The sequence below is a fragment of the Anomaloglossus baeobatrachus genome, chromosome 6, assembly GCF_048569485.1.
Source record: "Anomaloglossus baeobatrachus isolate aAnoBae1 chromosome 6, aAnoBae1.hap1, whole genome shotgun sequence".
NCBI classification, from domain to species: Eukaryota; Metazoa; Chordata; class Amphibia; order Anura; family Aromobatidae; genus Anomaloglossus; species Anomaloglossus baeobatrachus.
Window position 1 is genome coordinate 120,823,072 of NC_134358.1, and position 27,381 is coordinate 120,850,452.

Below are 27,381 nucleotides of genomic sequence, written 5' to 3' on the forward strand. Positions count from 1 at the left end.
CTCCAGCCCCGCCCCTCCATTTGACAGCTAGCCACGCCCACTGGTCGCGTGTTCCACTTCCAGCCAAGTCCATTATTGCACGAGGGTCCCGCGCTCCCCTTCATGGCGCCGGTAATATATGACAGGTCGTGTAAGTGACAGCGCGCAGTCCCGTGTGGCGGAGCCGTGTGACAGAGCAGCGCCGAGCCCGAGGTGCCGCGAGTCCTTCTCGCACAGCTCCGCGAAAGGCAGCGCGGGAAAAGACCTGGATTCAACTGAACAAGCCCCGCCCTTTTTCTTTGCATCTCACTCCTCCCCACGTGTGTTCATTGGTACCGCCTCTTTCTATACAACTTTCTATTGGCTGATTGCGTTCGGGTGCCTGATAGGCCACGCCCTTATGTCAGCGGCGCTGGTGGGTCTGTGCCCGGGACCAACAGAGGGCTCGGGGCAGGGGGAGATCGAGACGTGGCCGTTGGCATCGTGCGTAGTTTCGTTATTATTGGGCACGAAGACGCGGAGTTGCAGGGACGGGGTACGGAAGCCTGTGACATGCCGCCTGTGCCCTGCCCGGCACCTGTCCTGCTGTGATCCCCCGTACAGCGTGCGGAATGGCCGGGCGACCTCGCAGGTAAGAAGTGGGCTCATCAGCAGTAATCGGAGCGAGCCCGGGGTACGGACAGCGGCCAGATAACGGCAGACTACGGGGACAGGGGGTGACGGCCAGAAAACCGCGGGGATCCAAGCCACGGGGGGTGGACAGTGCTGCGCTGTCACCGGGCAGAGCCGGGAGTGTGCGGAGCGGGCAGAGCCGGGAGTGTGCGGATCGGGCAGAGCCGGGAGTGTGCGGATCGGGCAGAGCCGGGAGTGTGCGGATCGGGCAGAGCCGGGAGTGTGCGGATCGGGCAGAGCCGGGAGTGTGCGGATCGGGCAGAGCCGGGAGTGTGCGGATCGGGCAGAGCCGGGAGTGTGCGGATCGGGCAGAGCCGGGAGTGTGCGGATCGGGCAGAGCCGGGAGTGTGCGGAGCGGGCAGAGCCGGGAGTGTGCGGAGCGGGCAGAGCCGGGAGCGTGCGGAGCGGGCAGAGCCGGGAGCGTGCGGAGCGGGCAGAGCCGGGAGCGTGCGGAGCGGGCAGAGCCGGGAGCGTGCGGAGCGGGCAGAGCCGGGAGCGTGCGGAGCGGGCAGAGCCGCGGCGGATATGTGTGCTATATATTACACATACATATATATTACGGTAGTACACACGTATAGTATATACACACAGAGACATATCTGAATGAATATATATATGTGTGTGTATGTATGTATATATATAATTATATACATACACACACATTGTGTGTATGTATATACTATATATGTGCCACTGCTGCAGGGGTCACCGATCAGGATGAGACCATAGTATGTGTATATACATAATACACTCATTATGTCACTCACAATATGATCACAGTATGAGAAGATCTACGTGTGTATAGTGTATCCTATACATTGTATCCGTGTTAGTTATACTGTGTGTATACAGATCATCTGTGTGTATAGTGTATCTCTATTGCTTTCGGTTTGTTTCTATTAGAGATCTCTATCATGGTATAGATAACACACCATCTCCTATATCTTTTGTATTTAATGTGTATGTCTGATTAGTTGTTTTCTGTAGCTCATATAATGCAGTCCCTGGTTATATCTTCATCTATGTCCTATATTCTCTCCATATCTATCAGTCTGCCTCAGCTTTGTATGTGTGGAGCTGTGATCCCTGGCTGTGGGATGCATTGGGACCCTGGATCAAGGTCAAGTTACCCTGATGGCTGTTGCTAATTGTCAGTGCTGTTTCCATCCCTTCAGCATCATGTTTACTCAGTAGCCTGGATAACCACTTTAACAGGTTTACTAATAATAATTCACTATAGCAATGATTTGCACATTACACACATTTATTCCTGCATCCACCTTTTTCTATTTTTGTGGCAATCTGTTTGGTTGGTTTATTGTTATAGTCTGGATTGTCACCTATTACACTATGGATTGTAGGAATAAATATCACTTTCTCCTCTTCTAAGTGAGCACTGGATGCTTCCAGTGTTGTGCCACTTATGGGCTGAGATCCTCTCTATCTCCCTAGACTCCAGCAGTGCCATATTTCTACACTAACAGTGGATGTGACCACACACCATAACCTGCTACAGCTAATATGCCCTTAGTCATTTTTCTAGTATATGTTGTATCTATGTATGTAGCTCCTATCTAATGATAAAATCTACCTGTATAATATATCCTATATATTCTATGCAGATCATTTATAAGAGTTACATATTCTATATTTTGTCATCTCATATTTGTCTATGTTTATATCTATTTAGTATAAATGCATTGTCTAATATCACACTTATACTGTCTTTGTGGGGAGTTGCAAGTCTTTCTATGTGATACGCTGGGACCCTGGGTCATTGTCAAGATATATTTTACCCTCAGAGCAGTTACTAATGGTCAAGGTGCCATTGCTGTCCCATTTATCCATCTTTCCTTCGTTCCATCCATCTTTCTTTCCTTCGTTCCATCCATCTTTCTTTCCTTTGTTCCATCCATCTTTCTTTCCTTCGTTCCATCCATCTTTCTTTCCTTCGTTCCATCCATCTTTCTTTCCTTCGTTCCATTCATCTTTCTTTCCTTCGTTCCATCCATCTTTCTTTCCTTCGTTCCATCCATCTTTCTTTCCTTCGTTCCATCCATCTTTCCTTCCATCCATCTTTCCTTCCATCCATCTTTCCTTCCATCCATCTTTCCTTCCATCCATCTTTCCTTCCATCCATCTTTCCTTCCATCCATCTTTCCTTCCATCCATCTTTCCTTCCATCCATCTTTCCTTCCATCCATCTTTCCTTCCATCCATCTTTCCTTCCATCCATCTTTCCTTCCATCCATCTTTCCTTCCATCCATCTTTCCTTCCATCCATCTTTCCTTCCATCCATCTTTCCTTCCATCCATCTTTCCTTCCATCCATCTTTCCTTCCATCCATCTTTCTTTCCATCCATCTTTCCTTCCTTCCATCCATCTTTCCTTCCTTCCATCCATCTTTCCTTCCTTCCATCCATCTTTCCTTCCTTCCATCCATCTTTCCTTCCTTCCATCCATCTTTCCTTCCTTCCATCCATCTTTCCTTCCTTCCATCCATCTTTCCTTCCTTCCATCCATCTTTCCTTCCTTCCATCCATCTTTCCTTCCTTCCATCCATCTTTCCTTCCTTCCATCCATCTTTCCTTCCTTCCATCCATCTTTCCTTCCTTCCATCCATCTTTCCTTCCTTCCATCCATCTTTCCTTCCTTCCATCCATCTTTCCTTCCTTCCATCCATCTTTCCTTCCTTCCATCCATCTTTCCTTCCTTCCATCCATCTTTCCTTCCTTCCATCCATCTTTCCTTCCTTCCATCCATCTTTCCTTCCTTCCATCCATCTTTCCTTCCTTCCATCCATCTTTCCTTCCTTCCATCCATCTTTCCTTCCTTCCATCCATCTTTCCTTCCTTCCATCCATCTTTCCTTCCTTCCATCCATCTTTCCTTCCTTCCATCCATCTTTCCTTCCATCCATCCATCTTTCCTTCCTTCCATCCATCTTTCCTTCCTTCCATCCATCTTTCTTTCCTTCCATCCATCTTTCTTTCCTTCCATCCATCTTTCTTTCCTTCCATCCATCTTTCTTTCCTTCCATCCATCTTTCTTTCCTTCCATCCATCTTTCTTTCCTTCCATCCATCTTTCTTTCCTTCCATCCATCTTTCTTTCCTTCCATCCATCTTTCTTTCCTTCCATCCATCTTTCTTTCCTTCCATCCATCTTTCTTTCCTTCCATCCATCTTTCTTTCCTTCCATCCATCTTTCTTTCCTTCCATCCATCTTTCTTTCCTTCCATCCATCTTTCTTTCCTTCCATCCATCTTTCTTTCCTTCCATCCATCTATCGTTCCTTCCATCTTTCCTTCCATCCTGTGTGAAGTCTTTGGATGGTGCATGTGCCATTTGGCTCCTCCTATGTGCATGAGGCAGAGTAGGGGTCCTCATATTTAGGGTGGGTGTATAGGTGCATTGCGTATTGTTGTTGAAGCTTGTGTCTCCACATCTGCTGTTATTTACATACTGTTTCCATTTTGTTACATATGCTTCCTTATTTTGATACTTTGCTGTTCTTTTCAAAGTCTGTAAGAAAGTATCATCCCCTTGTGTAAAAAATCAGCATTAATGTAAATATAAAATATTTTGCCCCTTCTAGATTCTGACACTGCATTGCTTTGTTACATTGCAGATTAATTACAGTTTTTTGTCTCCTTTGTTTCGTGTTTGTTCTTTCTTTCTTTTAGCCACCATTTTATTTATTTGGTGATTGAAAACTTGTTACATTTATCATGGAAAGTATGTTCATTCCAGGTAGTGTGGGCCACATTATGTTTTAAGAGTTGACTGATGACTGGTCTTATGAGGCATTTGTCTTTTATTTGTTTTTGCATCAGTTTTCTATGGATTAAAAAGCAGTTACAGGTAGCCATTCTAACTTCACATTTTTTGCATTCAGTTGGGTCCTTTCAAGTTTTGAAGTTGTCTATCCATAGAATAGGGGATACGTTCCCAATTGCTGGAAGTCCAACTGCTTGGTCCGCCACTGATCCTGAGAACTGGGGCTCTGAAGAGTGGATAGAGCTGTGATCGAGCATGCATACCGTTTCTCCATTCATTCTTATGGAAGCGTCTGAAGACTGTCCAAGCGCTGCGTGGGCTACCACGAGCAATCCCACTAAGAATAAATGGTGCCGCAGTGCACATGATCGATCATTGCTCCGTCCATACGCCAGTTTTTGGAAATAGTGAAAATCCTAGTAGTTGGACCCCAAACAATTGTGAATTTATCTCTTATCCAGTGGTATAGGTGATAACTTCTGAACTTGAGAATATCCCTTTAATGTATGAAATAAATCTGTTTGAGATGATAAACCTTTGATTTGGCTGTTTATATATTTGCAGTGTATTGCCCAAGCCTCTATATATTCAGGATAACCGCAGCTTGTATATAAATGATCCATATTCGCAGCTGTATATCTTAAATGCATTCCTTTACTATTCTATTACTATTATTTACTATTCCTACTATTCTTTTTTTGTTGTTGTTTTTATGCACCCTGCTTGCATTGTACACTTTGCTTGCTTTTCTCTAAGTATGAGGGTACGTTTCCAGGTTCAGATTTTTTTTATGTAGTTTGAAGGGGTTTTCTGGTTTTGGAAAAAAAAAAAACCTAAAGAAAAAACTTTTATTGATACTCCTAGGTTTTATCTGTTTTTATTGATACTCCTAGGTTTTATCTGTTTTGGTTTAGAGTTTTCTGGTTTTGGAAAACCTGTCCCCATGCTGTAATTAAAAAAAAAAAAACCCCTAAACCGTACTGTGCTTTACTCACCCTTCTCGGTCCAGTGCTGTATCTCAACTGATACTTCCAGTGATCTTTTCCACTTGCGTACCGCTTCCCATGTGGGAGCATCAACAGCGATATGCTAATGTTTCTCTGCTGCTGGTGTCAGCCGAGGGTCATGCGACCGTGATCGCATCACAGGAGCGGAGAAGAGGCAGCGAGCACTTTCTCCCCATCTCCTCCGCTGTCTGTCTCTGTGTGCACCGCACTGCAGTGGCATAACACGCGAGTGCAGTGCGATTTTTTTTTATTTTTTTTTTTTTTTTATTTTTTTTTTTTTCCTCCCCCCGCCCCCATACACATGAGCCAAGACTCGGTGCAAAATGCAGCATTTGCACCAAGAGCACGATTCGTGTGTGGAGAAAAAACGGGACAGATGAAACTGTCTCATTGATTAACACTGGTGCGAGTGCAATCTGATTATTTACCGGATTGCACTCGCTCATGAAAATCACGGGTGGAAAAGAGCCCTAATAGTTGTCCTGTGGACAGATTCTCTCACATGAGCTGTGGATCTCTGAAGGTCCACCAGAGTGACCATGGACCTTTTGGCTGCTTCTCTAATTAGTGCTCTCCTTCTTGGGATGTCCGTTTAGGGCAGGGATGTCAAACTCAAATTATTTGTGATATCCTATCTCTCACTGTTAAAATTAACTTGAATAGAAGGAAAAGATATCGGCACATCCAACGTAAAATAATTTCTTTCTTTATTGTCACATAGTATTAAAAAAGTCCATCCATATTTAGAAGACCCGATGCAAAAGAGCGTCCTTAATCATAGACTGTTTTGCTATGTTTGCGTCGGAAACGTGTAAGGGTCTTCTAAATATTGATGGACTTTTTTAATACTATGTGACAATAAAGAAAGAAATTATTTTACGTTGGATGTGGCGATATCTTTTCCTTCTATTCAAATTATAGTCCACCTGGCGGACTTCATATCTTTGCACTCCATGGATGTGTGGTGACCTATTCCATTGGGCGTGTCAAGCTTTCCTCCACCTCGTCTGATGTTAAAATTAACCTACCCTTAAAATTTTAGACTGTTCGTGTCTTTGTCAGTTGGCAAACATACAAAATCAGCAAGGGATCAAATAATATTTTTTTTTTGGTGATGGGGGGGTTGAGATCTTTCCTTTACGTGCATTACATAGAATCTATGGATATATTGAGCACGGTGACTAATAATGAATATTAATCCTCATATATTATGTTCCTACCCCTCCGACCTCCGGTACCATTAATATCAAGGAAGGAAGAAAAAGCTTAGCTCACCCAGGCTGATGGAGACCCAATTGGAGGACAGGTGCACGGGAAAGAAAAGCCAGCCAGGCTGTGGAATCCAAGGAGGGAAGAAGGATTCTAGCATCCACGTCCAATAGTTATGTAAAAAAAATTTCTTTATTGAAAAAACATTTAAAATGAAGATGGAGAATCACATCCTGGGAAATAAAATCCCTATGAGGACAAGGATATGGAGATGGTACGCGTTACTGTGATTAATCTCCATATCCTTGTCTTCATAGGGATTTTATTTCCCAGGATGTGATTCTCCATCTTCATTTTAATGTTTTTTCAATAAAGACATTTTTTTTACATAACTATTGGACGTGGATGCTGGAATCCTTCTTCCCACCATTAATATCAGTATTCCCCTGGATGTCACTCCACGTGTGTTAGATCTCATGTAACTGGATTTAGTTTTCTTTTTCTAATCCTGATTAGTTGGAGAAAAGTTTTTGACTCGGTAACCATTACCAGACTTTCAATGCCCTGTCATAACGCACACCCTTTTCAAGCCTCTTTTCATACTCAGCCATTCGGCAGAAACCCAAGTGTAATGTAACCCTGCTACGATACATAATTCATGTGTGTGTCCAGGATGTTTGTACAACCCTGTGCCCAGGAAAAATATATCCAGGCCTGATCGAAGAGGTGCAGTGAGGATGTTTACTGTGCGGGTCAATGACACTAGTGCCATTGTATAGATAAATATGCTGCATGGGTATAAACTGTATATAATGAGGACTGGAGTTGAGGGAACACTGCTCCAAATCACATGTCAAACTCGGGCTGATATTATTTGGCCCATGAGGCCTGGCACCAGCACGGTCTCCCACTCCCCGGGCATATATGGAGGACTATGTGGGGCCCGTAATACTGTACGGAGGACTATGTGGGGCCCGTAATACTGTACGGAGGACTATGTGGGGCCCGTAATACTGTACGGAGGACTATGTGGGGCCTGTAATACTGTACGGAGGACTATGTGGGGCCCGTAATACTGTACGGAGGACTATGTGGGGCCCGTAATACTATAATTATTTATTATTATAGCGCCATTGTACCGCCCCACGGGCTCGGCTGCGACCGCCGAGCCGCTCGGATCCATGCTTGTACGGTGCGTGGCTCGAGCTCCTCACGGACCCGGGGGTCACGTCGCTCTGCATGGGGATTGGCGCTACACGCAGGGACTTTGGTGGGGAGTTCCACGGCCGGGGCTGTGGTGGTTTGTAGGGGATTTAAGTTCGTGACGCCACCCACGGGTTGTGGTGAATAGATGGACACCACCGCTGCCGTTGACTAGGTCTCCCGGGGACGGTGTTGCGCAGCTTGGTGTTGACCCCTCCGTGGGTAGGGGAGTGATGGTCCCAGGGGAGGTGCTGAGGCGGGGGGATGGATGGTGCTGGCGTGTCAGTGCTGAGCGCAGCCCGAAGGCACTGGTGTACTCACTATGATACAACACACTGGAGTCTCTGGTAAACCAAACGGGATGATGAACGGTGCCCGCAGCCGGCTGCAGCTTCCCCTTAACAGGTTGGTGGTTTCCGCCTTTCTCCTGCACCTCTTTCATGTGAACGTTATGACTCCTATGCCTAAGCAACGGTAGTCTGCTCCTCGGCTTGCTGTGTGTCGGGAGAGCCCTGTTTGCCCGCAGACGCTGGCCCCTTGGGTCTGTATGCCTTGGCGGTGGCTTTACCCTAATGGTTGGGCTGTTGTCTTCAGTCGGGTCTTGTGTGGGAAAGGTCCTGAAGTCCAGTCCTCAATCAGTTGATTCGACTCAGCCCTGTTGGTTCGGGGCTTCGTACTGGGTCTGAGTACCCCTCCTGGTGCTCCGGTTTCCAATCGGCTCCCCGGTTCTGTACTGGCGGGCCACCGTCCGACCCCGGTCCCTACGGTTCCACCGGCTGTAATCCCAGCTCCTGCAGGCGGCCACCACCGTCTGCCTCCTTGCCAGAGGTGACTGGGCTCCATCCCAGACACCTGGTAGAATATGGCAGGCCTGTTCACAGGTTTGCCCTTGAACTTGACTTCTCTCCTCCACTGTCAAAGCTAATCTACTTAGAACTCTGTTTTTCCCGCCTCCAGGCCTGTGAACTCCTCGGTGGGCGGAGCCAACCACCTGGCTCCGCCCCCCTGGTGTGGACCTCAAACCTGGAGGGTGGTGACAAGGTTTTGAAGTTTGGCTGCTGTCACCTTTTTAGGGAGGGGGGTGTGTGTGTGCATGGGACTACCTGGGATGACCTGAGTAGTCCAGGGCGTCACACCATCAATTCCATGGCGCTTTACATGTGAAAGGGGTATACATAATAGGGACAAGTACAATAATCATAAACAATACAAGGCACAGACTGGTACAGGAGGATAGAGGTCCCTGTCCGCGAGGGCTCAGTCTACAAGGGATAGGTGAGGATACTATACGGAGGGCTATGTGGGCCCCGTAATACTATACGGAGGGCGCTTGATTCTGTATGGAGGGCTGTGTGGAACCTGCGACTTTGACATCCCTGGTCTAAATGATTCCGCCTCTTAGAGAGGGTTTGCTTTATGTAAATAATAGATATACATATGTATGTACCACTCTGCATGTATTTGGCTCTCTGTATCTGCTGCCTCCTTACTGCTCATGGCATCTCTACAACACTGGCCGCCCAGCCCTTGGCTTCACAGCAAAGGAATGCACTCTGGAAAATGTGACTCTCTCTTTACTGGATAAACCCATGTAGTGACAGAGGCGCTTGTGTTGCATAATGAAGAAGGTATTAACTGTTGCGTTGCTAGAAACTAATGAGCGTCCACTATATACATGTATCATACCTGCAAATATTGTGACACTGCATTCAGTGTAGTTCTGGCAATAGCAGACATATCAGGGCCCTGTTAGGGTTTTGCAGCTTTTTTGTTTATTCCAAATTAATTTTGTTTTTAGGGTTTTCTGATGTTTTCACCTGATTCATCAATTACGAATTTTCAAAAAGTTACAAAATGTGTCGCAAATGTCCTCTATGCACCCCCTCCCCCAAAGTGATGTTATGTAAGCCAGCAATTTTTGCAACATTTTGCTCTAGAAGTTGCAAACCTGGTTAAAGACAAGAAAAAGAAAACATTTTACATTTGTGCCAAAATTCATGAACCGTACGCTACATTTTAATGACTTTGGCTCAATGAGTGTTAGCGGATACCGCAAGACAAAAAATAAAAGTAAAAAAACAGCAATGATGAATTAGGCCCATGATCTTTATATTAGTGTTATGTTCTACTCCGTGCAGTCTGACTCTGATGGCACATTTTCAGTTTGTGCCGTGGCACAACAGTGTTAACAGTGTTAATACTGTACAGGAGTGCGCCGGATCAGACGACACACCGAATGTGTGAAACGGGCTTAAAGCACATGCACATTTCACTATATATTAAACCAAAAAAGGAAGTAGAGCTCCATATTCATCATTTTTAACTCATGGCAAACCTCACCATATGTACACTAACAACCAAAAAATTGAGTTTGTAAACAACATTTGTTATGCTGAATCAAATTAGAATTTTTATTTCAGTTCATCACTTTAAAGTTTATGATACAATATTAGTAGAAAAATACATTTTATTTATACAATGTTGGTCAGACAGATTTAGAATTAAAAAACACCCTACCCCATAGGGTGGGCTCTCTACATAAAAAGGTGACCTTGCGACTACCCCAGCACCTCCTGACGAAGCGGTGGCGAAACGCGCGTCGAGGTGCTGGACGGTGTGTGTTTTGACCCCTGGGGTATGCTTATTTAATGATTACCCACTGTGATGTCCTTCCACTATTCTTAGGGGCAGCTGAGTATATCCAGTATATCTGGTGTATATCTGTATATTCAATATAAAATCGGCTGTCCTTTTCCCATGCTGTAATGCTGCACTAGCACTTCATGTTATTAATTCTGTGGTAGATGTCACACTTTCAACTTTTTGTATATCCATCGGTCTGGACAACTGCGCTACAAGTTTGCTTTGATGATTTTTTCTATTATACCACACTGCACCAGTCTGTGTTTCTTTGGTTTTATGGGGTAGGGTGTTTTTTAATTATAAATCTGTCTGACCAGCATTGTGTAAATAAAATGTATTTTTCTACTAATATTGTATCATAAACTTTAAAGTGATGAACTGATAAATAAAAATACTAATTTGATTCAGCATAACAAATATTGTTTGCAAACTCAATTTTTTTGGTTACATTTCACTATATAACCTGTGAGAATGTTCACGTGGTTGGGTTTTTGTTTGTTTTTTTTTTTTGTATTTTTGTGGTTAGTGTTTACAAAAAATGACCGTTTTTGATCTGTATTGCGGATCAAACTTGCAAGTCATTAGGTCAGTGCAAAAAAACCTAAAACATGCTGCATGTGAATACTGCCGTGTATCATCTGAGTGGTGTCTGTTTTTTTTTACTATTGTAACTATTTATTTATTGTTTTTTGCATGGGAGAAAATTAGATGCCACACTGCAGATAAAAATAAGGAGCAAAATGGGAGAAAATTCAGTCTAGCACTCTAAAAAAAAAAAAAAAAAAAAGTTACTCAAAAAACCCTAAAAATCAGTGAGGCCCAACACTGTGGCGTAATTTGCCTTCTTGTGTAGTCAATTGCCACCATTGTAGGTATTGCCTTATAGGGAACTGGTCATGTAAAAAAACCCCAAACCTATAATAACCTGCAGATATGGGGTTATTACGCTCTGACTCCATGCGGCCGCCTCACTGAGAGCCCTACTGCCGGGAGGAAATAAACTGTATTCCTCCCAGCAGCCTTGTGCTTTTTAGTCGTAGGGGCGCAGCCGATTCTGTCACCGGTGGCACAGTGCACAGTGAGTGACATCGGTAACTATGTCCCCACACAGAGTGAGAACTGGCCCTATCCTCATGCACAGCTGAGCAGTGACTGAAGCTGCGCTGTCTGCGCTCCTATGACTGAAAGCCTGAGGCTGCTGCAGGAATAAAATTATTTCTTTCCGGCAGTGGGGCTATCAGTGCAGCAGCCACACGGTGTCTGAACCCCATATCTGCAGGTTAATAGCGTTTTGGTTTTTTTCACATGAGGACTCTGTGTAGTGGCCACACAGCATCAGAATGCTATTAACCAGCAGATTAACCTCATATGTGCAGGTTAATAGCATTTTTGTTACATCAGACATTAACTTGAAGCTATGTGTGGCAACAGCAATTTGGCACTGTTCCCTAAAAAAAAAAAGTTTATTTTCACAGGGGTTTTCTTGTCAGGAGTGCACCGCTTCTGAATCCCAGCTTCCTACTTACTGGGCCTGCGCTCTCATGGTTGATAACTCGGACCAGCAGCATCATGGAGCCACTGGTCTGAACCTTGTGTTCTAGCAGATGCCACTTTGCCTCTGCAGCATAGTAGGAGCACAGAGGCATTGACGCTGCCAGTGTGACGCCCTGGACTAGTCAGGTCGTCACAGGGTTCTGCACAATCTTTCTCTCCCCGTGCAGGGCTCAAACCCCCATGATTCTGGGAACCCAACCTGCAGTGCTGTCTCCACCAGCATTCACAAATCCTAGATACACCTTGCACCACACCTGTCAGGCACACCAGTGGGCTGCTTAAGCAGGAATAGGGCCGCCTACCTAGGGGTCAGGCAGGGAGGTGTCATATCAGAGCAGTGGTAGCCCTCGAGCTGTGAGGAGCTCTGGAGAAGCTGGGAGTTGTAGCTCCCAGGGGAGAAGCAGACTAGGTCACAGACAGTGGTCTGCACCTAGAGGAGTCGGACCCCCGGCCGCAGGGGATTGAGGCTAGGTACCTGGGACCTGTCTTGGAGGACGGTCAGCAGCCTGAGCCTAATCACCAATCCGGGACCGAAGGCACAACTGGGTACACGGACCCTAGGTCGGGGAGAAGCTTCAGGCGACCTGGCAATTAACCTGCGGAGAACAGGACCTCTATGGACTGTTCCCACGAAGCTCAGAGATCGGGGGCACTAGCGCAACGAGTGGGATAGGGCTTTCCAAACAAGCGGCCCACTGAAATCCCAAGCTTCACTTAGCCATAGTGGGGAGCGGGGCCCGGAAAGCTCCAAGCTGACTGGCCACAAATGGCACTCTAAATTCTGTGCCAGGTCACGGACCACCAGGCAGTGCTGCAGGGTACGAGACCCGGACGAGCTCCCCTCAGGAGACAGCGGCAGTCAGAGACTTGGTTTACTACATTGTCAGTGTCTGCATTCTTCTGAGTGTGTACCTGATTAACCCCTGCAACCAGCAAGCCTGCGCTCCCCCTGCACCCCACTCTACCATCCAGAGTCCCGGGGCCTTTCCCTACCCGTGGAGGGTAACATCATCTTGCTGCCCCACTCCATCACCCCGGGTACTCCCAACGGCAGCGGCGGTACTCCCAATTACCGTACACCACGGGTGGCGTCACAAACTATATCTAATCCCCTGTAAATACCCCCCTCTTCATTTGTGTGGCCCCTAGCCCCCGAGTCCGGAGACCCTCAAGCCACGAGTAATCACCACCCCCGGATCCGAGCGGTTCGATCGCTGCAGGGACAACAGGCACACCAGGAACCTATGATCTGGCCAGTTACAGAGCAGTGATTAGAAGCAAAATTGGAAATGCCTTACAAGCCCGCATGCTTTGCCTAGATGACTGAAGAGAGGCCGGTAACCTACGCATTGAGCAGTGCACAATATAATTAAAAATCCCCATGTTCTAGAAAACGGAGAGGGTTTTTAATAGATAAATTGGATAGTTGTTGGTTTAGACAATCAGTTGCATTAAAGGCATCCTGTCAAATGGAAAAAATGCTATTAACCTGGAGATATGGGGTTATAGCAATCTGGACCCAGGGGCGGACATATCATTGGTGCAGCCTGTGCAACCGCACAAGGGCCCAGGAGGTTAGGGGGCCCATTTCTACCTCCAAAGTTTGTGTTATTGTGCGTTATGATTAGTTATTGGACTGTGAAGGGCCCATTTACTGTGTCTGCACCGGGGCCCTTCTTAGTTTGTGTCGCTCAGTGCTGGGACCCATACATTAAACCCCACTTCCGGGAGGACATGAACTTTTAATCCTCTCTACAGCGTTCCGGTTTCAGTCATGGGCGCAATTTCAGTTACAGATCTGTGTATGGAGAGCGGCGGCAGTAATTGTGCCCCCTACTCTGATTGACAGCTTCCTCTAATGCAGATCGGCTTTCAGTCAGTCTGGGGGTGCAGTTACAGCCACCACTCTCCATACACAGACTGAACCCGCGACACATCTATGACTCAAACGCTACCGGAAGGCTTAAAGTTCACTTCCTCCTGGCAGTAGGGTTTGATGTGCGGGTCCCGGATGGGTTCAGAATGTTATAAACCTGCAGATTCACCCCATATCTGCAAGTTATCAGCATTTTTCCACCTGACAGGTTCTCTTTAATGAACGTGAGAATAATCCTTTAACATAGTATGCCATGCTAGAAAACTTTTTTCTTTTCTCCTTCTTTTCTGAACTGATGAGCGGCTTCGGTTGAGTATTTGGTGAGGTTTTGTTTGTTTACTTCTGTATTTGTAGCCAAAATTAGGAGTGGAACAATCAGCGGAAAAGTATAATAGCAACACCGGCACCACTGCTGTATTTTTTCCCCACTCCTAGTTTTGGCTTACAGATACTGAGATAAAATACTGACTATATTCTCAGCGTGTGCACGTGGCCTCACAATTGTGGCCATCCAGCTGCACAAAGTGTGATTGATTTTTTTTTTTAAAAGTTTTCTGCGACTTGCTACTGTAGAAATGTACAGTCATTGTACATCTGACGTGGTTTTCACACTGGAATATACTGTCTGCATAGTGTTATTTCAATCATGTAATAACCTGACGTATAGTTTTCAGTAAATGGTCCCTAGCACATAGCAGCGTTATATAAACTCAGGAGTGAACATAGAACATAAGGGTCATCATAGCAATAATTGGGTTCTGTTTTATATTTATTCACCTATATGTTATTTGCCCTCCTCTTATCCAAAAAAAATGAACAATGTGGCCACAGGGTCTGTTCTCCATTCTTTTTTTTTCTCGCTGTTGTTGAGGGTGTTGGAGAGGGAGAGCCCGATGTATGGGGAGGATGCTAACACTGTGGTGACCCCCACCTTCTACTGGACCCAAGCAAGTGTCTTACCTGCCCATTTGGCATGTGTGCCCTTCCATATACTGTTTGCACTGAATCTCTCTCATCTCCATCCCTAGTGACGACGAAGATGATGATCTTCATTATGTTGACCAGGATTATGAGGTTCCAGTGCAGAAAACTGTGAAGAAAGTCTGGAATAGAGTTAAATGGTCCAAAGAGGAGGTAGTGTTTACAGGCTTCCTATGTCTTACTATTCCTTCTCATCCTTTAGTCTTCAGTTTTCATTGAAGATTTTGTTTTGTTTTTTTTTTGCAGGATGAAAAACTGAAGAAACTAGTTGAGCAGCAAGGGACAGATGACTGGACTCTAGTTGCTTGTCACTTCATGGTAAGTGGACACAGCACTCGTGGGCTGACGGTTTAGCTTTCTTACACTTACAGCAGATTACTATATGGACCTTTTTAAGGGTTATTCTGATCTCCAAGATCCTATCCCAATATGGAGTAGGAGGAGTAGAAGTAGTTAATAATAGCAAATGCCTCCAATTAGAGATCTAGTATAGTTCTGATTCACTGTCTCTTACCTCATGTTCAGGGCTTTGCAGGACCTTAGGTATCCATGGTTACGACCATGAGCAACTGACTATATAACTAACTGTGATTATATGCCTGGATGCCTGAGGCCTGCAATGCCCTGAACATGAGGTAAATGACATAGTGAATCAGGATAACTATACTAAATTTCTAATTTGATATGTATGATGATGATGATATTATTATTCCTACTACATATTGGGATAGGATCTTTGAGATGGAAATACCCCTTTAAGGGTCTAACGCAGGAGTGGGCAATTTAATTTTCCCTAGGGGCCACATGAAACCTTGCCTGGTATGAAGGGCCGAACTAATAGGCGGAATTGATGTTCAATAAAAATAATTATAATTTATATGTTATCATTATATATTAATATTAATGGTATGGGCCGCATGAGCCCCCGCGCAGCCTCCTGTGGGCCGCATGAGCCCCCGCGCAGCCTCCTGTGGGCCGCATGATCTCATACACATATATAAAAAAAAAAAATAAAAAAATAAACCACCACATACTCTCCTCTCTCCCATTCCCTCACTGCTCTGCTGCACTGACTCTTATGCTAATTGGTGGACGAAGGGGCCGGCGGCCCTCCTCCACCAATGTTTTCAACTTTATCTGCAGCCTGCGGATAGTAGTTACAGTGAGAGAGGCAGTTGCGGCGGCGGAGGACACTGCCCACGGTCCACTGTTTTGAACCCTTCGGCTATCTCAATCCGTTGGTCTTACTGGAACAGCCAGAGGGCTGGATGTGGACCGCAGGCAACACTTTGCAAAGCCCTGATCTAAAGGCATCAATACTGATCACATTAATATCTATGAAAAAGCGGAATCACCTCTGTAGTTGTAAGCATATATACCTCTGCAGAAAATTAACTAGTGCAATATACACAATGCTTAATAGCTGAGAAGTGGACCACGTGGGCTCAGCTTATCTGCCTGTCATTGTACATATACATGGATTACTTGCCCAATCTATTGGCATGGAATCAAAGTCTGAGCTCACACCTGACTTAAGCTTGTAGAACAGGTTTGTGGTAAGGATGTAGTAACTTGATATATTTGTGATCTAGGCCAAATGTAATCCAGGGTAACACGTTCATATATGATATTTCCAATTGAAATGTGTAGGTACATGTATGTCAGTGTTGCTGTAGGCATATTTCCATCAGTATGGCTTGTCTACTTTTAGAACCGGTCAGATATTCAGTGTCAGCATCGGTGGCAGAAGGTTTTGAATCCTGAGCTTGTAAAGGGACCTTGGACCAAAGAGGAAGATCAAAGGGTAATTAACATGTCTATAACTTCTTGTAAGACTTGGATCACCATTTTAGTTATATCTTGGTAAAATATAAGCCAGTCCTTCACCCATTGTTCTGCTGCCGGCTGCCTGAGCTACGTCATGTAATCGAGTGCCCTGAGTGTTCTGGACTCACAGATGAGAGTGTATGTGGTCTCCTGTGGGGAAGGTGAATACGTTATTGTCTCTCTCCAGAATACTGCAGAAACACGCTTAGCTCGGGGGAGTGGGACGCGCAAAGGTGGGTGGGATCTAGTGGCGCAGAATCAGTGTATTAAAGAGTCTACCGCACTATAGGGATGCACGGACTTCTGTACAAGTGAGAGAAAATTCTAAGGTTGAAAAAAGAGGGTAAAACCCTATTCAATTTTTATTTGAGGAAAAATAGCCAAATTACAAATTGCTGCCACTTCAGAAAACAAGTTTTATTCTTCAATAAACCCTTTTAACCTAATAGAAAACTTAAGTGTGCCATACAGATTAGCTAAAAGGGGGCTAACACTCCCCCGCCCCCTTCTCCTAGGAAGCATCGCCTGGCTTATAAGACTCCCCAACAGGTTATCTCCACAAGGAGTAATCTTATCCCTTTAAAACCTCTTTCAGACATCAGTTTTGTCATACATCTTCAGTTTGACTTTTCACAGACAGATCACTTACCCATTATAGATTAAAAAAAAAAATCTGGATGTCTGTATGAGGTTTTAGACCAATTCTAGACGTGTGGTAGTTTGTATATAGTAACCCATTTTAAGAAAAAAAGTGTATAAAAACCTCCGATATGCATTGTATCGCTGAAATATTAATTTGTGTAGCTGTATAACAGGTTTTGTTTATGCCCGGAAGAGTATTTCTGTATTACTTGTAACCACATGTCTTTTGCTGCTTGGTATTAGGTGATTGAATTGGTTCAGAAATATGGTCCAAAAAGATGGTCTCTTATTGCAAAGCATCTGAAAGGGAGAATTGGCAAACAATGCAGAGAGCGCTGGCACAATCACTTAAACCCGGAAGTAAAAAAGTCTTCTTGGACATTAGAAGAGGACCGCATAATATACGATGCTCATAAACGACTGGGAAACCGATGGGCAGAAATCGCCAAGCTGCTTCCAGGAAGGTATCTATCTGTTCTTATTAGTGAATAAGCTTCCCTTCCACCTAAAACAAGGCAGAGATCGGTTATAGGTGGATATTCCCTTTGCTTGGTTTCAATACACATTGATGAGATTCCTTTTGTCCGATATTTTGTTTCCAGCTGAAATCTGGGATGTAGAAAATTGCTATAAAGGGGAAATCACATATACTGGGCCCAATTCAGAAAACCGTTTATACACCAGTCCTCTCAATCTCCGACTTTTTGAAAAATGGGTATAGCTTAGTGGAGATGGTGGGTGTAGTGTGGGGGATGGGTGGGTGTAGTGTGGGGGATGGGTGGGTGTAGTGTGGGGGATGGGGGGTGTAGTGTGGGGGATGGGTGGGTGTTGGGTGGGTGTTGTGTGGGGGATGGGTGGGTGTTGTGTGGGGGATGGGTGGGTGTTGGGTGGGGGATGGGTGGGTGTTGGGTGGGGGATGGGTGGGTGTTGTGTGGGGGATGGGTGGGTGTTGTGTGGGGGATGGGTGGGTGTAGTGTGGGGGGTGGGTGTAGTGTGGGGGATGGGTGGGTGTAGTGTGGGGGATGGGTGGGTGTAGTGTGGGGGATGGGTGGGTGTAGTGTGGGGGATGGGTGGGTGTTGTGTGGGGGATGGGTGGGTGTTGTGTGGGGGATGGGTGGGTGTTGTGTGGGTGTTGTGAGGGGGATGGGTGGGTGTTGGGTGGGGGATGGTTGGGTGTTGTGTGGGGGATGGGTGGGTGTTGTGTGAGTGTTGGGTGGGTTTTGTGTGGTGGGGGTTGGGCGGGTTTTGTGTGGTGGGGGGTTGGGCGGAAGTAAAAAAGTCTTCTTGGACATTAGAAGAGGACCGCATAATATACGATGCTCATAAACGACTGGGAAACCGATGGGCAGAAATCTCTAAGCTGCTTCCAGGAAGGTATCTATCTGTTCTTATTAGTGAATAAGCTTCCCTTCCACCTAAAACAAGGCAGAGATCGGTTATAGGTGGATATTCCCATTGCTTGGTTTCAATACACATTGATGAGATTCCTTTTGTCCGACATTTTGTTTCCAGCTGAAATCTGGGATGTAGAAAATTGCTATAAAGGGGAAATCACATATACTGGGCCCAATTCAGAAAACCGTTTATACACCAGTCTTCACAATCTCCGACTTTTTGAAAAATGGGTATAACTTAGTGGGGATGGGTGGGTGTTGTGTGGGGGATGGGTGGGTGTTGTGTGGGGGATGGGTGGGTATTGTGTGAGGGTTGGGTGGGTTTTGTGTGGTGAGGGTTGGGTGGGTTTTGTGTGGTGAGGGTTGGGTGGGTTTTGTGTGGTGGGGGTTGGGCAGGTTTTGTGTGGTGGGGGTTGGGCGGGTTTTGTGTGGTGGGGGTTGGGCGGGTTTTGTGTGGTGGGGGTTGGGCGGGTTTTGTGTGGTGGGGGTTGGGCGGGTTTTGTGTGGTGGGGGGTTGGGCGGGTTTTCTGTGTGTGTGTGGTTGGGCGGGTTTTGTGTGTGTGTGTGTGTGTGTGTGTGTGTGTGTGTGTGTGTGTGTGTGTGTGTGGGTGTGTGGGTTGGGCGGGTTTTGGGGGGTGTTTTTGTGTGTTGCATGCTTCAAAAACTAGACTTCTAGCTTTTTGTTTTGGAGGTTTGCTATTCTCAGGGCCGTATTTACCATTAGGCACCCGTGGTCCGGTGCCTAGGGCGGCAGATTGTGAGGGGCGGCACCTTCTGGCAGCAAAAAAAAAAAAAAAAAAAAAAAAAATTTTTTTTTTTTTTTTTTTTTTTTTTACATTTTTTTTTTTTGTGGCCGCCGAGCACAGGGAGCTGATTGACCCCGGAACTGCCGGCGCCTGCACTTCCGGGGTCACAGGCGCGCGCCAATCAGCTCCTTCCTCTGTGCTGCGTCCACTGCTGTGTGGACGTCACATGCAGAGCTCACAGCAGGACGCCGTGATGGAAGCCGGTGTCAGAAGAGGATACTCACGTGAGCCAGGAAGATGGCGGCGGGCACTGGAGCAGGTAAGTGGATTCATAAGGAGCGTGGGAGTGTCTCTAATGCAGACCAGAGATCTGCGCATGCGGGGGGGGGAGGCGGCAAAGGCAGATACTGGAGGGAGGCAGAGGCTGAGACTGGGGGGAGGCTGGAGGGAGGCAGAGGCTGAGACTGGGGGGAGGCTGGAGGAAGGCTGAGGCTGAGACTGGGGGGAGGCTGGAGGTAGGCAGAGGCTGAGACTGGAGGGAGGCAGTGGCTGAGACTGGGGGGAGGCTGGAGGGAGGCAGAGGCTGAGACTGGAGAGAGGCAGAGGCTGAGACTGGGGGGAGGCTGGAGGGAGGCAGAGGCTGAGACTGGAGGGAGGCAGAGGCTGAGACTGTGGGGAGGCTGGAGGGAGGCAGAGGCAGAGACTGGGGGGGAGGCTGGAGGGAGGCAGAGGCAGAGACTGGGGGGAGGCTGGAGGGAGGCAGAGGCTGAGACTGGGGGAGGCTGGAGAGAGGCAGAGGCTGAGACTGGGGGGAGGCTGGAGGGAGGCAGAGGCTGAGACTGGGGGGAGGCTGGAGGGAGGCAGAGGCAGAGACTGGGGGGAGGCTGGAGGGAGGCAGAGGCTGAGACTGGGGGGAGACTGGAGGGAGGCAGAGGGAGAGACTGTGGGGAGGCTGGAGGGAGGCAGAGACTGGGGGGAGGCTGGAGGGAGGCAGAGGCAGAGACTGGGAAGAGGCTGGAGGGAGGCAGAGGCTGAGACTGGGGGGAGGCTGGAGGGAGGCAGAGGCTGGGGGGAGGCTGGAGGGAGGCAGAGGCAGAGACTGCAGGGAGGCAGAGGCTGAGACTGGAGGGAGGCAGAGGCTGAGACTGGGGGGAGGCTGGAGGGAGGCAGAGGCTGAGACTGGAGAGAGGCAGAGGCTGAGACTGGGGGGAGGTTGGAGGGAGGCAGAGGCTGAGACTGGAGGGAGGCAGAGGCTGAGACTGTGGGGAGGCTGGAGGGAGGCAGAGGCAGAGACTGGGGGGAGGCTGGAGGGAGGCAGAGGCAGAGACTGGGGGAGGCTGGAGGGAGGCAGAGGCTGAGACTGGGGGGAGGCTGGAGGGAGGCAGAGGCTGAGACTGAGGGAGGCAGAGGCTGAGACTGTGGGGAGGCTGGAGGGAGGCAGAGGCTGAGACTGGGGGAGGCTGGAGGGAGGCAGAGGCAGAGACTGGGGGGAGGCTGGAGGGAGGCAGAGGCAGAGACTGGGGGGAGGCTGGAGGGAGGCAGAGGCTGAGACTGGGGGGAGGCTGGAGAGAGGCAGAGGCTGAGACTGGGGGGAGGCTGGAGGGAGGCAGAGGCTGAGACTGGGGGGAGGCTGGAGGGAGGCAGAGGCTGAGACTGGGGGGAGGCTGGAGGGAGGCAGAGGCAGAGACTGGGGGGAGGCTGGAGGGAGGCAGAGGCAGAGACTGGGGGGAGGCTGGAGGGAGGCAGAGGCAGAGACTGGGGGGAGGCTGGAGGGAGGCAGAGGCTGAGACTGGGGGGAGGCTGGAGGGAGGCAGAGGCAGAGACTGGGGGGAGGCTGGAGGGAGGCAGAGGCAGAGACTGGAGGGAGGCAGAGGCTGAGACTGGAGGGAGGCAGAGGCTGAGACTGGGGGGAGGCTGGAGGGAGGCAGAGGCTGAGACTGGAGAGAGGCAGAGGCTGAGACTGGGGGGAGGTTGGAGGGAGGCAGAGGCTGAGACTGGAGGGAGGCAGAGGCTGAGACTGTGGGGAGGCTGGAGGGAGGCAGAGGCTGAGACTGGGGGAGGCTGGAGGGAGGCAGAGACTGGGGGGAGGCTGGAGGGAGGCAGAGGCAGAGACTGGGAAGAGGCTGGAGGGAGGCAGAGGCAGAGACTGGGGGGAGGCTGGAGGGAGGCAGAGGCAGAGACTGGGGGGAGGCTGTAGGGAGGCAGAGGCTGAGACTGGGGGGAGGCTGGAGGGAGGCAGAGGCAGAGACTGGGGGGAGGCTGGAGGGAGGCAGAGGCAGAGACTGGAGGGAGGCAGAGGCTGAGACTGGAGGGAGGCAGAGGCTGAGACTGGGGGGAGGCTGGAGGGAGGCAGAGGCTGAGACTGGAGAGAGGCAGAGGCTGAGACTGGGGGGAGGTTGGAGGGAGGCAGAGGCTGAGACTGGAGGGAGGCAGAGGCTGAGACTGTGGGGAGGCTGGAGGGAGGCAGAGGCTGAGACTGGGGGAGGCTGGAGGGAGGCAGAGACTGGGGGGAGGCTGGAGGGAGGCAGAGGCTGAGACTGGGGGAGGCTGGAGAGAGGCAGAGGCTGAGACTGGGGGAGGCTGGAGAGAGGCAGAGGCTGAGACTGGGGGGAGGCTGGAGGGAGGCAGAGGCAGAGACTGGGGGGAGGCTGGAGGGAGGCAGAGGCAGAGACTGGGGGGAGGCTGGAGGGAGGCAGAGGCAGAGACTGGGGGGAGGCTGGAGGGAGGCTGAGGCTGAGACTGGAGGGAGGCTGAGGCTGAGACTTGAGGGAGGCTGAGGCTGAGACTGGAGGGAGGCTGGAGGGAGGCTGAGGCGGAGACTGGGGCAGGCTGAGGCTGGGGGGAGGCAAAGGCTGAGACTGGGGAAGAGAGGCTGATGCTGAGGGAAGATAGAGGCTGATGCTGGGGGAGAGAGGCTGATGCTGGGGGAGTGGGAGAGAGGGGCTAATGCTAGAGACAGAGGACAAGGGATGAGGGATAGTGCAATGACAAAATCGATTGGGTGGGGGGAGTGTAAGGACTCAGAATAAGAGGGGGCAGCATTGGGAGCTCATTGTGAAGAAGGGGCAGCATGTGTGGGATCAGTATGGAGTGGAGCAATGTAGGGGAGTCAATATCAAGAGTGGGGTAGTGTGTGTGTGGGGGGTCTCAGCATAAGCGTTAGTGTGGTGGTCTTAGCATGAGTGGGGCAACATGAAGGTCTCATTATGGAAAAGAGGAAGGCAGCATTAGGAGCTCATGGAGAGGGACAGCATGCATGGGACATTGTGAGAAGGGGGCAGCATGCATGGGACACTGAGTAGGGGGCAGCATGCATGAGACATTGTGAGAAGGGGGCAGCATGCATGGGACACTGAGGACGGGGCAGCATGCATGAGACATTGTGAGGAAGGAGCAGCATGCATGGGACATTGTGAGGAGGGAGCATCAAGCATGAGACATTGTGCGGAGGGAGCAGCATGCATGGGACATTGTGAGGAGGGAGCAGCATGCATGGGACATTGTGAGGCGGGAGCAGCATACATGAGACATTGTGAGGAGGGGGCAGCATGCATGAGACATTGTGAGGAGGGAGCAGCATTCATGGGACATTGTGAGGAGGGAGCAGCATACATGAGACATTGTGAGGAGGGGGCAGCATGCATGAGACATTGTGAGGAGGGAGCAGCATGCATGGGACATTGTGAGGAGGGGCAGCATGCATGGGACATTGTGAGGAGGGAGCAGCATGCATGGGACATTGTGAAGAGGGGGCAGCATGCATGGGACATTGTGAGGAGAGAGCAGCATGCATGGGACATTGTGAGGAGGGGGCAGCATGCATGGGACATTGTGAGGAGGGGGCAGCATGCATGGGACATTGTGAGGAGGGGGCAGCATGCATGGGACATTGTGAGGAGGGGGCAGCATGCAAGGGACATTGTGAGGAGGGAGCAGCATGCATGGGACATTGTGAGGAGGGGGCAGCATGCATGGGACATTGTGAGGAGGGGGCAGCATGCAAGGGACATTGTGAGGAGGGGGCAGCATTCATGGGACATTGTGAGGAGGGGGCAGCATGCATGGGACATTGTGAGGAGGGGGCAGCAAGCATGGGACATTGTGAGGAGGGAGCAGCATGCATGGGACATTGTGACGAGGGAGCAGCATGCATGGGACATTGTGAGGAGGGGGCAGCATGCATGGGACATTGTGAGGAGGGGGCAGCATGCATGGGACATTGTGAGGAGGGGGCAGCATGCATGGGACATTGTGAGGAGGGGGCAGCATGCATGGGACATTGTCCTCACATCATGCTGCTCCCTCCTCACAATGTACAGATCATATTTCATAATCGAGGAAGGTGTGGTGGATATACAGTAGTTTATAAGGGAGGGCAGTGTGGTGTTTATTAGGGGCAGTGTCACAGTCACAGTATATAAGTGGGGACGGTGTGGTGGGAATATTTTATACTCATGCTATGTTTTGATGTGCCTGTGGTGATTCCCATTGGGGGGGGGGGGTTCGTTTCTTATTGATACTTTTTAAAGTGTGCTACAGAGTAGATCTGCCTTAAACAGATGTCGTGTGCGAAAACTCAGTTTTACGTTGTCACTAAGGGGCGCGACCACTTAAAGTGCCTAGGGCAGCACGAAGGCAAAATACAGCCCTGGCTATTCTTACAACTGAGTTTTCATATACTCTTTTATGAACATCCAATAATTCAGAATATCTCATGCTCATGTTCTGTTGATGCAGAATTAAAGGAGTTTTGTATATAATTATACAGTTAAAAGTAAATAGTTCTGCCTCACATATCCGTTTTAGTAAATACTTTGATCCTTCAGGAAGTCTGTCTTCTGGAGCATCTGTTCTTAGGTCTCTGCCTCGCACTGTTCTCCTGGTTTTTACTCTTTGAACTTTGAGTAAATTGACAACAGGGAAGTGCCCACCTCTCATGTAAGGGGTGTGTCCATGCAGCATGTGATACAGGCAGTCCTGTGTGGACGGTGTGGTCAGCGCAGGGACACTCTCCCACTGGTTACACCCAGATGTGAATTCATTATTTCTCAGAACAATAGCAGAAGTGTGTGGTGGCGCACATTCTGAGTATGTTTTTTATAATTATTTTGTTTTTATAATTCTAGGACAGATAATTCAATAAAGAATCACTGGAATTCTACTATGAAACGCAAAGTGGAGCAGGAGGGATATCTGCAGGATTTGACCGAGAGGGAACAGTCTTCAAAACAGCATCATAAATCTTGTGCTGCACTTGCTCATTTGCAGCCGCAGAACATGTACTATGTGCCAGTCCAATCTCAAGTAATTATCCTCTCTATTTCCATAATATTAACCTTCGCCATCTGCAAAAGTGCAGCTTTAACTTCCGCCCTGTGGAGGTATCTATTTAGAGCGGAATCCGTGCTGCCCCTCATTCTACTGAATCAAGGATGATGCCTTCATTACTTGTCCGCTCAGTCCACGCCATTCTTGTGGCTCGCTCTTTGTAGTTGACCTCCACCCTTGGCTCCTATCTCCATATGGCATCTGCACTACTACTTCATACATGCATCCATCACTGTCGCCTAGGAAGAATCGCCCATTTTGTTCAGCTGCTCTGCCTTTATATACCGCTGTCTCTAGGGATGAAGTATATCTGGCCCAGTTGTGTACTTTCTTTCTTTTTTCCCGATTCCTATCCCTCTATAATTTCTTTACCTCTTAAAACTCCTTATGTTTGGATTAGTCATAACCTGGCAGGATCTCTCTGCAGATGAATATATGTGTATTTCATGATTATTATTCTTCGTCTCTGTTTTGTGGGCCACCCACTTCTCATTTGAAATTCTTTTGTTCTTTTTGACATGACTTTCCCTATTCTTGTTCACACTCCATCTGTTCTTCATTGTTTTCTTCTCTTTAACTTGTTTTTTAGAGTATTTCAGTGCTCAGTCTTCATCTTTTCTCTACTTGTCCCCAGATCCTTATGTGTTTAAAAAAAAAAAAAAAAAAGAGCAGGATAATGACCTGACAGGGATTGAGTAATGTAACAGAGGCCCAGTTTGTAACATGCTATAGCTTATTGTAAAGTACCAAGTATAAGGGTCAGTTACAAGTGATTGGCTGCAAAGCTTGAGAATTGCTCTATAGGAAAACCAGATGGTGAAGTGTCCTTAATGAGGATAGTTGTCGTGTGAGGAAATTTGCAAAATATTAGCTAAAGTAAAAGTTTTTTACTTCAAAAAATATATTTGAAATAAGGGCTGGGATGATGTGCCATAATCTATTATGGTCACAAATACAACTTGGTCCTAAACTCCCTAAGGTCAAGAGGATGAATCTTTACTTCTATTTCGTCCATGGGTAACTTTATACATATTTGTCATCTATGGTTGAGGCACAAGTAAGCACACATACTCTTCTCTCTGTTTGGTCCAAGTATCCTTTTAGTTCAGTGTTTGAGGTACAGTACTATAATAACAGGGGCTGTATTAGCAAATTTGAACTCTTATATTTTTTTTTTATTTTTTTTTTTCTTCATGTAAAGTTTAGATATCAAAGGGGTTGTCCAATTAGAACAATTTATGCCCTAAGCACATAATTTACTGACTATTGGGAGTAAAAAACTGGGACCCACATTGATTGGCAGAACGGAAAAACTTTTATCCCCCAACATGGCACTTTTATCCCCTTGCAAAATGGAGCAGCAAGTCTGACCCCCGATCACTGCTTCATTCATTTTGTATGATGCTGCCAGAAAAAGCCAAGAGCAGCGCTCAACAGCTCCATGGAAATGAATGGAGCGTAGGTTGCACATGTGCAGTGAAACTCCATTTTAATGGAGGTAAAAGTGCCCAATTCTACTGAACTATGGACAACACTGTGGCTCAGTGGTTAGCATTGTTGCTTTGCAGCTCTGGGGACTTGGGTTACAATCCCACCAAGGACAATATCTACAAGGTATCTCCTTGTATTTGCTCAGGTTTCCTCCGGGTTCTCCGGTTTCCACCTACACGCCAAAGACATATTGATACAGAATTTAGATTGTGAGCCCCAATGGGGACAGTGATGATCATATCTGTAAAATGCTGTGGAATTAATAGCGCTATATAAGTGAGTAAAATAAACTGAAGGTCCCATTGGTCAGACCCTCACCAATGAATTGGTTATCACCTATCCTTTGAATAGGTGATGAATTGTTTCCATGGGACAAAACCTTTTAAGTCCTAAAGAAATACATTATTTAAGCAGATTCTTTTTACATTGTGTCTTACCAGAGATAATGTGGGAAGGGAGCCCTAATATTACTGGCAATATAATTAAGTGAAAATAAAGGTATAAAACCTGTTTCTTTAAAGACTTGTATTTATCTTCTGAAAGAGTTCTTTTGTCATTCTGGCTCTTCAGATTCCAGGATACCATTATGTGCCTTCTGATGACAGCCGCATGGAAAGTGCGCACAACACTTATGCATTAATTCAGGTAAAGTTTCATGTGTGACATGTCTGACTAAATATAGAATAAGTAGATAAGACCAGTACTGTTATTAAGCCTGTTTATAGGAAGCATGTTCTTATGTAGTAATGATGGGCTATATGCTTACACACTGACTATTTATTACTAGGGAGCAGCTCCCCCCCCCCCATCCAGCAAGTCCCCGACTTCTCCTTTCTTGTACGGTTATTTTATTAAAGTGCTTGTTTGGTCTTAAAGAGGTTGTCCACTACTTTTACATTGATGGCCTATCCTTTGAGATAGGTCACCAATGTCTGATCGGCCGGGTCCAACACCCCGCACCCCCACCAATTAGCTGTGCTTGGTCCCGGCGGGGGGCACCAGGCATCCAGAAATGCTCAGTTCCGGAGCTGCTCAGTCTTCTGATAGTGGC

The 27,381-nt window shown here is 47.7% G+C and overlaps 1 protein-coding gene across 1 annotated transcript in view; it reads left to right on the forward strand.

The window, feature by feature from the left end:
- Positions 1-400: 400 nt before the first annotated feature.
- The window catches only part of MYBL1 (MYB proto-oncogene like 1), a 64,181-nt gene continuing 37,200 nt past the window's right edge, over positions 401-27,381 (forward strand). The window contains 7 exon segments of the mRNA XM_075353217.1: positions 401-610; positions 14,950-15,055; positions 15,149-15,220; positions 16,614-16,706; positions 17,615-17,835; positions 24,638-24,815; positions 26,901-26,975. Coding sequence (XP_075209332.1) covers positions 591-610; positions 14,950-15,055; positions 15,149-15,220; positions 16,614-16,706; positions 17,615-17,835; positions 24,638-24,815; positions 26,901-26,975 — 765 coding nt within the window. The 5' untranslated portion in view covers positions 401-590.